The sequence below is a fragment of the Nuphar pumila genome, chromosome 4 (genome assembly GCF_984573655.1).
Source record: "Nuphar pumila chromosome 4, dmNupPumi1.hap1.1, whole genome shotgun sequence".
In the NCBI taxonomy this organism is placed as follows: domain Eukaryota; kingdom Viridiplantae; phylum Streptophyta; class Magnoliopsida; order Nymphaeales; family Nymphaeaceae; genus Nuphar; species Nuphar pumila.
In genome coordinates, this window is record NC_143252.1 from 118,336,031 (window position 1) to 118,351,936 (window position 15,906).

A 15,906-nucleotide genomic window follows, 5' to 3' on the forward strand; every position below is an offset into this window, starting at 1 on the left:
ATCCATAATTCGTTTGGGTTATGGATCTACAATTTGGATCCATGTGGATCCATTCGTTAACTTCCCCCTTTATATTTTTATTATAATTATTATTATATTGCCATTTTATATATATATATCTTTTTTTTTTCAATAGCTATAATATTTATCACCTATATCGATCCCTTTATGGGTCCTGGATTCGAGATTTGGATCCCCGGCCCAAATCAAAGCAATTTACGCATAAAAATTCCAAATAAATAAAAGACAAAAAAATACGGTTATTACATATAGTTTGTTTTGATACTTAGCGTAAGTATCACATTTTTATTATATTCTGCACTCAAATGAGTTAAACATATAGGTAACCATAGCACTCCTAGATATCCACAACTACGTGCGGTGTGTGTGCATAACTTGTATTTGCAATTCAATGAAGTATTTAGCACAACATCATGCTTACGCAATTAGTACCTAAACATGCTCTCTACAAGTTCAGTTAAGAAAACTTACTTTAATAATGTGAAGAACAACAAATTGAAACTCAAAAGACCGAGGGTTTTCGAAATCCGCAAAGACCGCTCAAACAACAATGTACCAAACACTCTCTGCGTGGTTAAAAATGCCAAAAACTCTAAAAATATGAAATCCCAAAAAATCCAGAAAGACAGGATGAACCACCAATAAATATTAACGTCTAAGCAGAAAATGTTGTATACACCAACATCTCCATCTCACCAAATTTGCTTACTGCAAAACATAGATTAAATATTTTAAATAGTACTTTTGATTAAAATAACCAAAGTGCCCCTTGGTTAAAAATTAAGATTGTTTAACTTGCCAAATTCATCTAGTAAATTCTAAAATTCAATGATATTACACTAATATTTTACAAAACTCTTAAAAACATGTTTTTGATAAGAAGTAATATAATTGATTGTTAAATATCTAAAATAGTTTTAAAAATATCAATTTTACCCTTGTTAGCCAGAAATGGGTAATTGAGCATTTAAACACCAATAAATGAGATTTAAACGATAAAAACACATTTCTAACTCGAAGATAAATATGAATTATTTATTTATTAATAATATCCAAAATTTACTGGTTTTACATTAACACTAGTTAATACCCCCTTCTTTTACGTTAGCTTGCATTGGGATAGAGTCTTTTGGGACCAGCCAAACAAACATGGAAATTCTTTCTTTTAGATGAGGCCTGCAAAAAAAAAAACCTTTTGTAGGGTGAGAAATCTTTATGTCATCATGTTTATTAGCTAAGCATATGCTAACGTGGCAATAAAGATGGCAACAAATTTGTTCTTCAATAGTTTATAGTAAAATAGTTTCATTGTTTTGAAAGAAATAGGATGCCTTCCTGCATGGGTAACTCAGGCAGTGTTATAGTACTAATATAGTGGAGAACAAATCTAATGGAACATTGATGTCTATGGAGGTCTGTTGTGTTACTAGATAAAACATTCCATTCATGAATTGCAATTTGGTATTCATGCAGTTGGTTGCTCTGCTTCTGTCATGCTAGTTTTCAGTAATTTTTACTCAAGTATCACATTGAGAGCTTTTCTTGACAAATTTCCAGACTTGTTAAGGTGTGGTTTTAAGGTCTATATAGATGCAATCTGTTTTTAAGTTGGACCTCTGTGTATTTGTATTCCCAGAGTTCCAGTGAATTTCCTGGAAACCTCACGAAGTTGTATTGTCATTGTCCTTCATGTGTTTTCCTCCTTTTGTAATATTTAGATGATAGTAACTCTGTTATGTCATGTTCAAATAAAACTTAAAACGACATCTGATGTGTTTTACATATTATATGGCTTGATTTGTTCAGTTGAAATCAGAAGACAGCTTCACTTAAGGCTTGGCTTACCTATGGATCGTCCACTTCTTAGAGTTGCAAACGCCCTTACATTTGGTGTTGCAAAAGATTTCTTTGCAGGTAAGCAGTTAAAAAAAGGTAACTTTCTATTTGAGTTGGACTTTGTGGATGGACAATATTTGCTTTAATAGTAAGTAGCATATAATTTAAGCCTCCAGAGGCCATGTCTTCCTGTTGATTGCTATTAAAAGTATCTTGTTCTCTACTGGATGTAGTTTTCCCTGGTGTCAAGCTTTTTCTTTTCCCTATTCAAGTTCATGTTTAAAACCTGTTATTACCTAGCATTTCATATGATATGAATAAATGGTTATTGACCCGTCTAATTTTCTGGCAGATTCTAATCGGCTCAAAGATGTTCATAATGGAATGCCAAGTAGTGGTGGTTAGTGTTGAACTAGGGATTTCCATGTTGCATGTTGGCTAGAACTTTAATCTGATTTGAAACTTTAGATTATAATATGGTATCCGACTTTATCTTGTGTTTTACTTTTAGCACTATGATAACTTTTAACCATACGTTCTGCAGTCTCTGGAGGTTTCGTGTCTTTGGTTGATGGTTCCTATGAATACTACCATTACCTTCAGGATGACATAAATGACAATGTAATTCACCTCTTTCAACTTGTATTTTTATGTTTATTTTTTGTCATTTAATTGTAGATGAATCTTGTGATAAGGTCATTGTAGTTAAATAGGACTTGTCTCAGGACTCAACTAGGGCATGGATGTGGTGGACTCCAGTCTTTCTTGATGCTAAATTGCTGGAATTCATGTGAACCTATGAAAGGGATTTTCAAGTTAACATTATTATGGCATCCCATCATATTTATGTAGCAAGAATCATGATAGGATATTTATTATTTCATATAATTCACTTAGGTGTTTTTTTCCCTTTCAGGGAAATCAAGAAAAACTTTCATTAAAAAGGTGGTATGGTCATCCCCAAAATAGATCATGAAAGGAGTTCAGTCAAGTCTATGTCACATAGACTTGCCTAAAGGGCCGTCACACCCACATCGATGCGAAGCGGGTGCAGTTACGGCGGGACGCGGGGTCTCACTCTCGGTGAAGTCAACACAAATCGATTGCAGTCAACGTGCACCCGGGATCTTTTTGGTCCAAAGTGGACTCGGTCAATCCACTTTTTTCCAAAATCGAAACTTAAAAAAAGGGGGGGGGGGTTAGGTTAGGGCAAGATTCACCCCCCCCCCCCCCCCCCCCCCCCTCGTTGTTTAAGTGTTACTCCCCCTCGCTACTGTTGTGCTGCTCCCCCTCCTCCTCGGTAAGTCCCCTCCTCTCCCTTCTTCTTCCTCGTCCTCCCCTCCTCCTTCCGCGCCTTTGGGTTTGGATGAACACACCCAGCACTAGGGTGGGTTCGGGTTTGGTTGAACCCACCCAACTTTGGGTGGACATGGATTCAATTGGACCCACCCAGCCTTGGGTTGGGGTTCGATTGAGCCCACCAAGCCTTGGGCTAGGGTTCAGTTAAGCCTACCCAGCCCTGGGCTGGGTTCGGTTGAACCCACCTAGCTAAAAAAAATTTAATAGCTAATTTTTTATTTTTATTAAAATTTTAAAAACATTTTTGTTTGTTTTAAGGACAAAAATGACAGATAAAGAGAAAGAAATTGTGTCATCTTCAAGTGCATTTGAAAGTTCTTCTGCTAGTGTTAATTCTCGTCCTCCCAGTGATGCTAGTGCTCGTTCTCGACCTTCAACTGCATCATGTGAGGATGGGCCACTATGGACAAAAGTAAAGAAGCTTGATAATAAACCTAAAGAAGGTGGTGGTGGAAATGTGAGATTTCAATGCACCCTTTGTGAGACAACTTTTTGTTGGGTCTTATACATGAGTCAAAGCTCATTTTTTGAAGTTGATAAGATATGGCATTTTGGGATAAAAAAAGTTGATGAGGGAGTACAAAGGCAATACAAAAAATGCAAGATGAATATGAGAAGTGTAAGGGAATGGCTAATTCTTGTACAATCAGCTTGTTAAAATATATGTAATTCATATATATGTATATATTTATATACATATATATTTGTATAATCTAAAATACCCGATAGGGGTATTTTAGTCATTTCACAAGTACCCGATAGGGGTACTTGTTTCTTTTCTTTCTTTTTGTATATTTCTTTTTTTATTTTTTATCTTTTATTTTTTTGGTTTTTTGTCCACCTAATAGGGGCCCCACCATGGAGTCGATGGGGCCCCCAACGGTCACATTTGTGACCGTTGGGGGCTCCCAACGACTCCATGGGAGCCCCTAGGTGGCTCTTCTTTTAAGGCCATATGGCCACTCCTCCCCTCCTCCTTTTGTGTATAAATAGGGGTGAACCCCTCTTGTATTTTTCACTCTTGAGAGTTCTCTCTCTTTCAATAAGAGGCATTTATATTTTTATGTTGTGTTGTCTCCTTTGGGTTTGGGTATTAGCCCTTGTTGTTTGTTCATTAGTGGATGTTGTAAGTGCTTAGAGCACTCTTTACTTTTCCGCATATTTCATTACATGGTATCAGAGCCTTGTGTATGCTCTTCTTCTTAATATAGCTAGTTGTGTAGCTATATTTGTTTTTTGTTGTTTCTCTCTTCTTTTATCCTTTTAAGTGTGATTATTATGGAAGGAGAACAAAAGATTGATCTCTTCTTCAAGCTCAATGGATCCAACTACATGATGTGGGCCGCCGCCATGGAAAACAACCTCAAAGGGAAAAAGCTTTGGGGATACGTTATGGGCACCATTCCGGAACCACAACTCCAACTAACTAAGATGGAAGGCGATCAAGAAAAAGCTCTTGAAGGAGATGCCCGCATGAAGGCCATTGAAGATCACCAATCTAAAATAGAAGATTGGGAAAGTAAGCATGCCAAGATTCTTGCTTGGTTCATGAACAATGTGGAGCTTAAGATTTGCGCCAACATTGCCAAATTTCGGATGGCAAATGAAGCATGGTTCTTCATGAAAGGTATGTTTACCCAAAAAGACCTTGCTCGTCAATTCTTTCTTCAAGAAAAAATCCGGACTATCAAACAAGGAGAAATGAGTGTTAGGGACTACTTTAGCACTCTTGGCCCTCTATGGGATGAGTTATCCTTGCTAGAACCAAAATGGGTTTCTAGTATAGATGTGGAATTAAGGAGAGAACAAATGGAAAAAGAACACTTTTTCCAATTTTTACATGGGCTTAGGCCCGAGTATGAACAAGTTAGATCCTCCCTCCTACATAGATCAAAGCCTCTTCCTTTGGAAGATGCCATTGCCGAAATATGCCAAGAAGAAACCCGTCTTGGCATGATTAAAGGAGGAAATGATGTCTTGGCCGTATCTAAACCCGGCAACCATATGAAAACCTACAAACCTCCACATTTTGGAAGGCAAAATAACTATAATGGCAACTATAGAAAAGCCATTTGCCATCATTGTCAAGAACCGGGTCATATAAGACCTAATTGCCCTAAGTTGAATGAAGCACCAAAAAATAAAGTTGCTTCCGTTGAAGAAGCTACTCAAAAGAAAGAGGAAGCAATCAAAGGAACAGACTCTTTTTCTCTTGCTCAACTATCGGAGGCACTACAAACTCTACTCAAGATTCCATCAACTTCGGGTGCCGCCGTAGCTTCCTCCTCTCCTCCAGGTATGTCGTCTTGGATCCTTGACTCTGGAGCTTCCTTTCATATGACCCCCCTTGAAAATGAGCTTTCCGATTTATGTAATAATTATAAAAACTCCTATGTTTCAACTGCCGATGGTACATCTTTACAAGTAAAAAGTTTTGGAACCTTAAACTTTTCAAAAGACTTCTTTGTGCCAAACGTGAGAGTTGTACCTCAACTTAATTTAAATCTCCTCTCTGTTGCTCAAATATGCGATCATGGATGTAAAATCTCCTTCTCAACTAAGGATTGCTCTATACAGGATCTCCGGTCCGGGAAGCTGATTGGGCAAGGCCATAGAAGGGGAGATCTCTATTACATGAGCAACTTGAAACTCCCCATTAACTCTTTTTGTAACCATGTCCAAGATAAAAATATTGATATTTGGCATCAAAGACTTGGACATCCAAGTTTCTCAAAAATGTACTCCTTTCCATTTGGAAAGAAATTTTGTAATGAGAAACATTTTGTTTGCAAGAATTGTATTTTTGGCAAAATGAAATCTACTCCTTTTCCAAACCGAACTTTTGTGTCCAAAAGACCTTTTGAGTTAGTCCATTCGGATGTTTGGGGTCCTTCTCCCGTCATGTCTAAAGGAGGATACTCCTATTATGTCACTTTCATCGATGACTACACTAGGTATGTATGGATCTACTTTCTTAATTTAAAATCCGAAGTCTTTGAGTTTTTCAAAAAAATTCATATGATAGTTAAAAATCAATTTTCAAGTAATATCTCTACTCTTAGATCCGATTCGGGTGGAGAATATTTATCAAATGAATTTCAAAACTATTTAGAAGTAAATGGAATTTGTCATCAAAGATCGTGTCCTAGGACTCCCCAACAAAACGGCTTGGCCGAAAGAAAGCATAGACATATCATGGAAACCACTAGGACACTCCTTATTTCCAAAGAAATTCCAAAGAATTTTTGGGCCGAAGCGGCCTTAACCTCAACTTACTTAATAAATAGAATGATATCTTCATCCTTACAGAATACATCTCCATACGAAAAACTATTTGAAAGAACACCAGACTTCAATAGATTAAGAGTTTTTGGATGCAAATGTTTTGTCCTTACTCATAAACGGGACAAATTATCTCCTAAAGCTATTGAATGTGTTTTCTTGGGTTATGGAGAAAATCAAAAGGGTTTTAGATGTTTTGACTTGAAAAATAACAAACTCTATGTATCCAAAGATGTAACATTTTTGGAAAATGAAAATGGTTTTGTGAAAACTAAAGATATTGACGAAAGTGAATATACTTTTTTATTTGATCTTCTATCTCAAGAAGATGAGACTCCTCAAGAAGAGGAAATCTCTAATGAGTCTTTGAATGACCTAGAGGAAATTCCTCCTGATAATGCTATAGATGAGAATAATAGACCAATCCAAACATATGTTAGGCGTGGTCAACAAACTCAAATAAGTGCCTTAGAAAAATACTCTCAAGGATCCAACATTGAAGAAACATCTTTAAGGAGATCCAGTCGGATCTCCAACCCTCCTAATAAGTTTGTTTCCTATGAGTCCCTAACTCCTAGATATAGAGCATGTCTAATTGCGTTGCATTCATTTCATGAACCTTCACACTATAATGAGGCCAAAAATATTCCCCAATGGGTTGAAGCCATGAACTTAGAGCTTAGTGCCCTTGAAAAAGCAAAAACTTGGGAAATAACTTCGTTACCCACTGGAAAGAAATCAATAGGATGTAGATGGATCTTCAAAATTAAAACCAAGAGTGATGGTTCATTAGAACGTTATAAAGCACGGTTAGTAGCTAAAGGATATGCTCAGGAATATGGTATAGATTATGAAGAAACCTTCGCACCTGTTGCTAGAATGACTAGTGTTAGGACTCTTATTGCTATTGCGTCAGTGAAAAAATGGCCTATCTATCAACTCGATGTTAAGAATGCATTTCTAAATGGCGAATTGAATGAAGAAGTTTACATGGATCCCCCACCAGGAGTATGCATTGGTAAAAATAAAATTCTTAAACTTAAAAAGGCATTATATGGTTTAAAACAAGCCCCAAAGGCTTGGCATGATAGATTTAGTAATGTAATGACAAGTTTGAATTTTCGTTCATGTTATACTGACACTGCTTTGTTTGTGAAAAGTGCAGGGTCTTCAGTAGTTATTTTACTACTTTATGTTGATGATATGATCATCACAGGAAGTGATGAGAAAGGCATTAATGATATTAAAAAGGTTTTGAAAGAAAATTTTGATATGTCTGACCTTGGATTCTTAAGATATTTTTTAGGAATTGAAGTGGCGTACTCTCCTCGAGGGTACATTCTCTCTCAGATGAAACTTGCTGCTGACATCTGTTCCAAATCTGGTATTTCCGACGATAAGAAGACAGAAACCCCAGAAGTCATCAATGCAAAATTAAGGTTGGAAGATGGAACACCTCTCGAGGATCCTACTCCCTACCGGCAACTTGTTGGGTCTCTAACCTACTTATCCATCACACGGCCAGACATTGCTCATGGCGTTCACTCTGTCAGTCAATTTCAACATGCACCTACAACTGTGCACATGAGTGCAGTCTTAAGGATCGTCAGATATATCAAAAATACCATAACTAAGGGAGTTTTTCTTTCCTCTGCCTCGTCCCTTGATTTAATTGCTTATACTGATGCAGATTGGGGAGGAAATCCCAATGACCGAGTCTCAACTACCGGATTTTGTGTTTTCTTAGGTGACTATGATTTCTTGGAGATGCAAGAAGCAACACAAAGTTTCCTTGTCCTCGACGGAAGCAGAATATCGTGCTATGACCACTACAACCATGGAACTTGTGTGGCTAAGAAGCCTCCTCAGTGATATGGGCATTGTCATCTCTACTCCTTCGAAGCTGTGTTGCGACAACAAAAGCGCAATCTATATTGCAAGCAATCACACCTTCCATGAGCGTACTAAGCATATTGAGATGGACTGCCATTACGTTCGTGATGAATACCTAAGAGGAACCATAGCACTACCTTACGTCACATCAGAGTACCAGTTGGCGGACTTCTTCACTAAGGCTCTTGCAGCTCCTCGGTTTTTGTTTCTCCTTAACAAGCTTTCGGTTATATCCCCGTAAAGCTTGAGGGAGGGTGTTAAAATATATGTAATTCATATATATGTATATATTTATATACATATATATTTGTATAATCTAAAATACCCGATAGGGGTATTTTAGTCATTTCACAAGTACCCGATAGGGGTACTTGTTTCTTTTCTTTCTTTTTGTATATTTCTTTTTTTATTTTTTATCTTTTATTTTTTTGGTTTTTTGTCCACCTAATAGGGGCCCCACCATGGAGTCGATGGGGCCCCCAACGGTCACATTTGTGACCGTTGGGGGCTCCCAACGACTCCATGGGAGCCCCTAGGTGGCTCTTCTTTTAAGGCCATATGGCCACTCCTCCCCTCCTCCTTTTGTGTATAAATAGGGGTGAACCCCTCTTGTATTTTTCACTCTTGAGAGTTCTCTCTCTTTCAATAAGAGGCATTTATATTTTTATGTTGTGTTGTCTCCTTTGGGTTTGGGTATTAGCCCTTGTTGTTTGTTCATTAGTGGATGTTGTAAGTGCTTAGAGCACTCTTTACTTTTCCGCATATTTCATTACACAGCTTACATCTTTCAAGCCACAAAGAGGATACTAAAAAACGAAAAGTGGATGTTGGAGGTAGAGGCATAATACAAGGATCATTAAATACATATGAGAGGGAGGAGATGTATAAAAAAGTAGGGAGATATTTTTATTTTAGTTCACTTCCATTTAATGCAACTTGAAATCCTTATTGGAAGGACTTAATTACTTAATTGACAAATTGTAATTTGAGTGGTTATGTACATTTAAGTTTAGAAAAATTATACATAATAATTATTGCAGAAGAGAGTTCAAATGTTGAGAGATTGCTAAAAGTTAAGAAATTTTCATGAGAGCAAAATGAAGACTCTATTGTCTCTGATGGGTGGACAGATATTCAAAGGTGTCCACTAATTAATTTCGTTGCTTTTTCGCTTAGTGGGCCAATATTCTTAAAAGCAGGTGATGCATTTGGGCAATATAAAAATGTCGAATATTTAAAGGGTGTTGTTTACATAAGTGATAAAAGAAGTAGGTGGTGAGAAAGTAATGTTGATCATTACAAACAATGCTCCAGTTTGTAAAAGTGCAACATTAAGTTTTCTCATATTTTTACACTCCTTGCGTAGCACACAACTTGAATCTGACTCTCAAGAGCATTTGCAACCGAAAAGAGGAAGAAGATTTGCCTATGCATATGCTTTGTTCATGGATTGAGGACTTAGAGAGATGTCAAAAATATTAGAAACTTTTTTGTCAATCATCAGTGTAATGCCATATTTAATAGGCATTCTGATTTGAAGTTGTTGAAGGTTGCTAAAACATATTTTGCATCCATTATTGTGATGATGAAAAGAATTAAGTAAAAAATGCATTGATTATCATAGTAACTAATGAGAATTGGTAATTTTATTGTTCAAGGCCCAAGATATTAAAGATTGCATTATTGATGATGAGTTATGAGATCGAGTTATGTTATGTACTTCCTTGAGTTTACACAACCTATTTGGGAAATACTGAGGGAAGTTGATAAGGATGAGTCCATGCTTCATAAAGTTTATGAAATGTGGGATAATATGATTGGAAAAGTTCAAGATATGATTTTTAAGCATAAAGGAAAAAACACTGCACTTGATGATTAAGAATTCTTCAATTATATACATTCAATTTTAGTGAGAAGACGAGATAAAAACAAAACTCCTCTGTGATGCATGTGTTAAATTATGTATATATAAATATATATATACATATACTTATATATATATATACATTCGTATATATATATATAAGTATATATACGTATATATGTATATATACATAATATAGCCTTTTTATTTTTTGTATAAACCAAAAACCCGATAGGGGTGTTTTGGTAATTCCAAATGTACCTTTTTCTTTTTTACCTTTTTCCTTTTTCTTTTTTATTTTTGTCTTTTACTTTTTGGAATCATAAAGGGGCCCCACCCATCTAGTCGTTGGGCCCCCAACAGTCATATTTATGACCGTTGGGGCTCCCAACGACTAGAAGGGAGCCCCCTTTATGGTTCCCCTTTAGTGCTTCCCTCCTCTATATAAAGAGGAGGTTCCCCCTTGTAAATGTATGGGTTTTTACACCCTTTTCTTCCTTTCTTCAATAACATCCAACTTATGACTTTAAGTCATTTTCTATATTTGTGAGTTTTGTGTGTGCACATTGGGTGTTTGTGTTCTTGGTTCTAGTAGTCACTCTTAAAGAGTGACTTTTTGCTCTATTGGTGCTTCTGCCTCTTTTCATTACATGGTATCAGAGCAAGGTTGGTGATTGGGCTTTTCTTTTGTCACCTTGGAACATGTGCCTCTCAAAGTTTTGAAGGAAGGAAGTATATTTGGTGCCGATGGAACGTGACTCTAGAGTGGAGCTTTCTTTTAAGCTAAATGGGTCCAACTATCTCATGTGGGCCTCCGCTATGAAAAATCATCTAAGAGGTAAGAAACTTTGGGGCTTTGTTATGGGAACTACTCCCGAACCCTCTCTTGTTCTTACAAAAATTGAAAATGAAGTTGAAAAAGCTTTAGATGGCGATGAGCGCATCAAAGCCATTAATGAACATCAATCCAAAATTGAGGATTGGGAAAGTAACCATGCCAAAATTTTGGCATGGTTTATGAACAATGTAGACCTTAAAAATTGTGCTAATATTGCCAAATTTAGAAGGGCCAATGAAGTTTGGTTTTTCCTTAAGGGTATGTATACCCAAAAGGATCTTGCTCGACAATTTTTTTGTCAAGAAAAAATCCGTTCCACCAAACAAATGGATATGAGTGTTCGGGACTATTTTAGCTCTCTAACCCCTCTTTGGGATGAGCTTGCCCTTCTTGAGCCTAAATGGGTTGCTCCACAAGATATTGAGCTAAGAAGGGAACAAATTGAAAAGGAGCACTTTTTTCAATTCCTTCATGGCCTTCGCCCGGAATTTGAACAAGTGAGGGCATCTCTTCTCCATAGAAGCAAAGCCCTTCCTATTGAAGATGCCCTTGCCGAGATATGTCAAGAAGAAACTCGACTTGGCTTGAGCATTAGAAGTGATGAAGTTTTGGCCGTTACTAGGCCCGGATCGAATGTTAAAGCATATAGACCTCCTCACTTTAACAAAAATAACAATGGGCCTAGAAAGGGAATTATATGCCACTATTGTAATGAACCGGGGCACATTAGACAGGTTTGTCCAAAGCTCAAAGGAAAGGTTGCCGCGGTTGGAGAAAGTTCTCCAAAGAAGGAAGAAAGTACCAAAAAAGGAGATATCAAAGAAACTCTTAATCATATCTCCGAAGCTCTCCAACACCTTCTCAAGTCTTCTCCTTCAACATCCGGAGCCGCCATCGCCTACTCTTCATCACCTCCAGGTATGTGGATTCTAGACTCTGATGCTTCTTTTCATATGACATCTCATAAAAACTCTCTTTCAAATGTTTCTTCCGAATCCATATCCTCCTATGTTTCAACGACTGATGGAACATCATTAAAAATTGAAAGTATTGGAACACTTGACTTCAAAAACTCTCAAAACTTTTTCGTTCCTAAAGTAAGAATCGTTCCGAAAATTAATTTAAATCTCTTTTCCGTTTCCCAAATCACTGATCATGGATGCCAAGTCTCTTTCTCACCTAAAGATTGCACCGTGCAGGATCTCCAGTCAGGGAAGCTGATTGGGCAAGGCCATAGAAGGGGTGATCTCTATTTTATGGACTTTTTGACGCTTCCATCTAAGTCGTCTTGCAATCTTGTTAAAGACAAAAGTATTGGTATTTGGCATGAGAGACTTGGTCATCCAAATTTTGTAAAAATGTCTCTTTTCCCTTTTTTGAACAATACTTGTAAAGATAATCACATGACTTGTAAAGATTGCATTTTTGGGAAATCTAAAGCTACTCCATTTCCTCAAAGAAGTTACTTTACCACTCGGCCATTTGAACTTGTTCATTCCGATGTATGGGGACCCTCCCCTGTTTTATTTAAAGGAGGTTTTTCGTATTATGTGGTCTTTATTGATGACTTCACTCGATTTACGTGGATATACTTCCTAAATCGCAAATCCGAAGTCTTCTCCTTCTTTAAAGAATTTCATGCAATGGTTAAAAATCAATTTTTGGGAAATCTATCTATCCTTAGGTCCGATTCGGGAGGTGAATATATGTCTAATGATTTTCAAAGCTACTTAAAAGAAAATGGAATTTGTCATCAACGTTCTTGTCCCAACACTCCGCAACAAAATGGTCTTGCGGAAAGAAAGCATAGGCACATAATAGAAACTACAAGAACATTATTGATTTCAAAAAGTATCCCAAAATCCTTTTGGGCCGAAGCGGTTCTAACTTCAACATATCTCATCAATAGAATCCCTTCATCCTCCTTGAAAAATCTTTCTCCATTTGAAAAACTTTACAATATGTCTCCCGATTATAAAAGATTAAGAATTTTTGGATGTAAATGCTTTGTTTTAACTCGCAAAAATGATAAACTTTCTCCTAGGGCTATTGAATGTATTTTCTTGGGATATGGCGAAAAACAAAAAGGATATCGATGTTTTGACATACTTAAAAATAAACTTTATATCTCAAAAGATGTCACATTCCTTGAAGAAAAAAACGGTTTTTCGCATCAACCAAGTGAAAATGTTGACTATTTCTTCTTATTTGACTTGTTACCTCAAAAAAACATCATAGATGATCATGTTGATCCTAGTGAACCTCTTAATGAAGATCTTGTTGAACATCTAAATAATGATCAAAACTTAGAAGAAAATGCTTCAAGACAAATACAAGTCTACTCTAGAAGGCATGAAAGAAATCCTCCTTGTGCCCTTGAAAGATTTTCTCAAAGTGAATCGATAGAAGAGACCTCTCAAAGAAGATCAAATCGCATTCCCAAGATACCAAATAGATTTGTTTCTTATGACTCTTTTTCTCCTAACTATCGAGCATGCCTACTTGCTCTTCACTCCTTTCATGAATCATCTCATTACAATGATGCTAAACAATATGCTCATTGGAATGAAGCTATGGAACTTGAACTTAATGCCCTTAAAAAGGCGCAAACTTGGGAAATCATTGATCCTCCCAATGGCAAGAAACCCATTGGATGTAGATGAGTGTTTAAAGTTAAAACTAAGAGTGATGGCTCATTAGAAAGATATAAGGCTAGGTTGGTAGCCAAAGGATATGCCCAAGAGTATGGGGTAGACTATGATGAAACTTTTGCCCCAGTTGCTCGAATGACTAGTGTTCGAGCCCTTATTGCTATAGCTTATGTTAAAAAATGGTCAATCTTTCAACTTGATGTTAAGAATGCCTTCTTGAATGGTAATTTAAATGAAGAAGTTTATATGGAACCGCCTCCAGGTATGAATTTAAATGGAAAAGTTTTAAAATTAAAAAAGGCTTTATATGGACTTAAGCAAGCTCCTAAAGCTTGGTATGACAGGTTTAGTAATGTATTAATCAATTTAGGTTTTTTATCTTGCTATACTGACACTGCACTTTTTGTTAAAAGGACAGGTGACTTCATTATTATGCTTTTGTTGTATGTTGATGATATGATCATCACTGGGAATGATAAAAAGGGAGTAAATGATATTAAGTCTATATTAAAAGATACTTTTGATATGTCTGATCTTGGTTATTTGAGATATTTTTTAGGAATTGAAGTGGCTTATTCCGCGCGAGGATACATCCTATCTCAAATGAAGTTAGCTGCAGAAATTTGTACCAAATCAGGAATATCTGATGAAAAGAAAGTTGAGACTCCCGAAGTTATCAATTCGAAACTAAGACTTGAAGATGGTGTTCTTCTTGAAGATCCAACACCCTACCGTCAATTAATTGGATCCCTCACCTATCTATCCATTACCCGTCCAGACATTGCTCATGCAGTTCATGCAGCGAGCCAGTTCCAGCACGCACCTACTACGGTTCATATGGCGGCTGTAATGAGAATTGTGCGATATATCAAAAATACCATCTCTAAGGGACTCTTCTTATCCTCTTCCTCATCTCTTGAATTGACTGTTTTTACTGATGCTGACTGGGGAGGTAATCCCAATGATCGTATCTCAATTACGGGTCTGTGCATTTTTTTAGGTGAATCTCTCATCTCGTGGAGATGCAAGAAGCAGCAGAAGGTCTCATTATCATCTACAGAAACTGAATATCGGGCTATGGCGATGACAACTATGGAAATTATGTGGCTCAGAAGTCTTCTTGGCGACATGGGCGTTCCCATTTTCACTCCAACCAAGCTCTGTTGTGATAACAATAGTGCGATATACATTGCCAGCAATCATACCTTTCATGAGCGGACCAAGCATATCGAAATGGATTGTCATTATGTTCGAGACGAGTATCTCAAAGGGACCATCACATTGCCATATGTCACTTCAGAGTATCAACTGACTGACTTCTTCACCAAGGCGCTCCCAACTCCACGATTCATGTTTCTTCTTGGCAAACTTTCGGTCTTCTCCCCGTAAAGTTTGAGGGGGCGTGTTAAATTATGTATATATAAATATATATATACATATACTTATATATATATATACATTCGTATATATATATATATAAGTATATATACGTATATATGTATATATACATAATATAGCCTTTTTATTTTTTGTATAAACCAAAAACCCGATAGGGGTGTTTTGGTAATTCCAAATGTACCTTTTTCTTTTTTACCTTTTTCCCCTTTTTCCTTTTTCTTTTTTATTTTTGTCTTTTACTTTTTGGAATCATAAAGGGGCCCCACCCATCTAGTCGTTGGGCCCCCAACAGTCATATTTATGACCGTTGGGGCTCCCAACGACTAGAAGGGAGCCCCCTTTATGGTTCCCCTTTAGTGCTTCCCTCCTCTATATAAAGAGGAGGTTCCCCCTTGTAAATGTATGGGTTTTTACACCCTTCTCTTCCTTTCTTCAATAACATCCAACTTATGACTTTAAGTCATTTTCTATATTTGTGAGTTTTGTGTGTGCACATTGGGTGTTTGTGTTCTTGGTTCTAGTAGTCACTCTTAAAGAGTGACTTTTTGCTCTATTGGTGCTTCCGCCTCTTTTCATTACAACATGACACATTTTCTTAATCCAAAATATTATAGAAAAAGTGGTAGTCATGAGGTTCTGGATGTGTTCTTCCAAATCTAGATCTAGAGCTATCAAAACATAAGAATTGTGCTCTAGATCAAGATAAAATTATGATTTCTCAGTGAACCTTAAACAATGATTTCTTGTGTAATTAAACCTATCCA

General features: G+C 36.8%; 1 protein-coding gene across 1 annotated transcript in view; it reads left to right on the top strand.

Annotated features, from left to right (window-relative positions):
• The window catches only part of LOC149840789 (Peptidase C78, ubiquitin fold modifier-specific peptidase 1/ 2), a 124,147-nt gene that overhangs the window by 79,465 nt on the left and 28,776 nt on the right, over positions 1-15,906 (top strand). Inside the window, exons 7-9 of the mRNA XM_090003334.1 lie at positions 1,828-1,935; positions 2,210-2,257; positions 2,402-2,478. Coding sequence (XP_089859460.1) covers positions 1,828-1,935; positions 2,210-2,257; positions 2,402-2,478 — 233 coding nt within the window. The remainder of the gene's footprint in view (positions 1-1,827; positions 1,936-2,209; positions 2,258-2,401; positions 2,479-15,906) is intronic.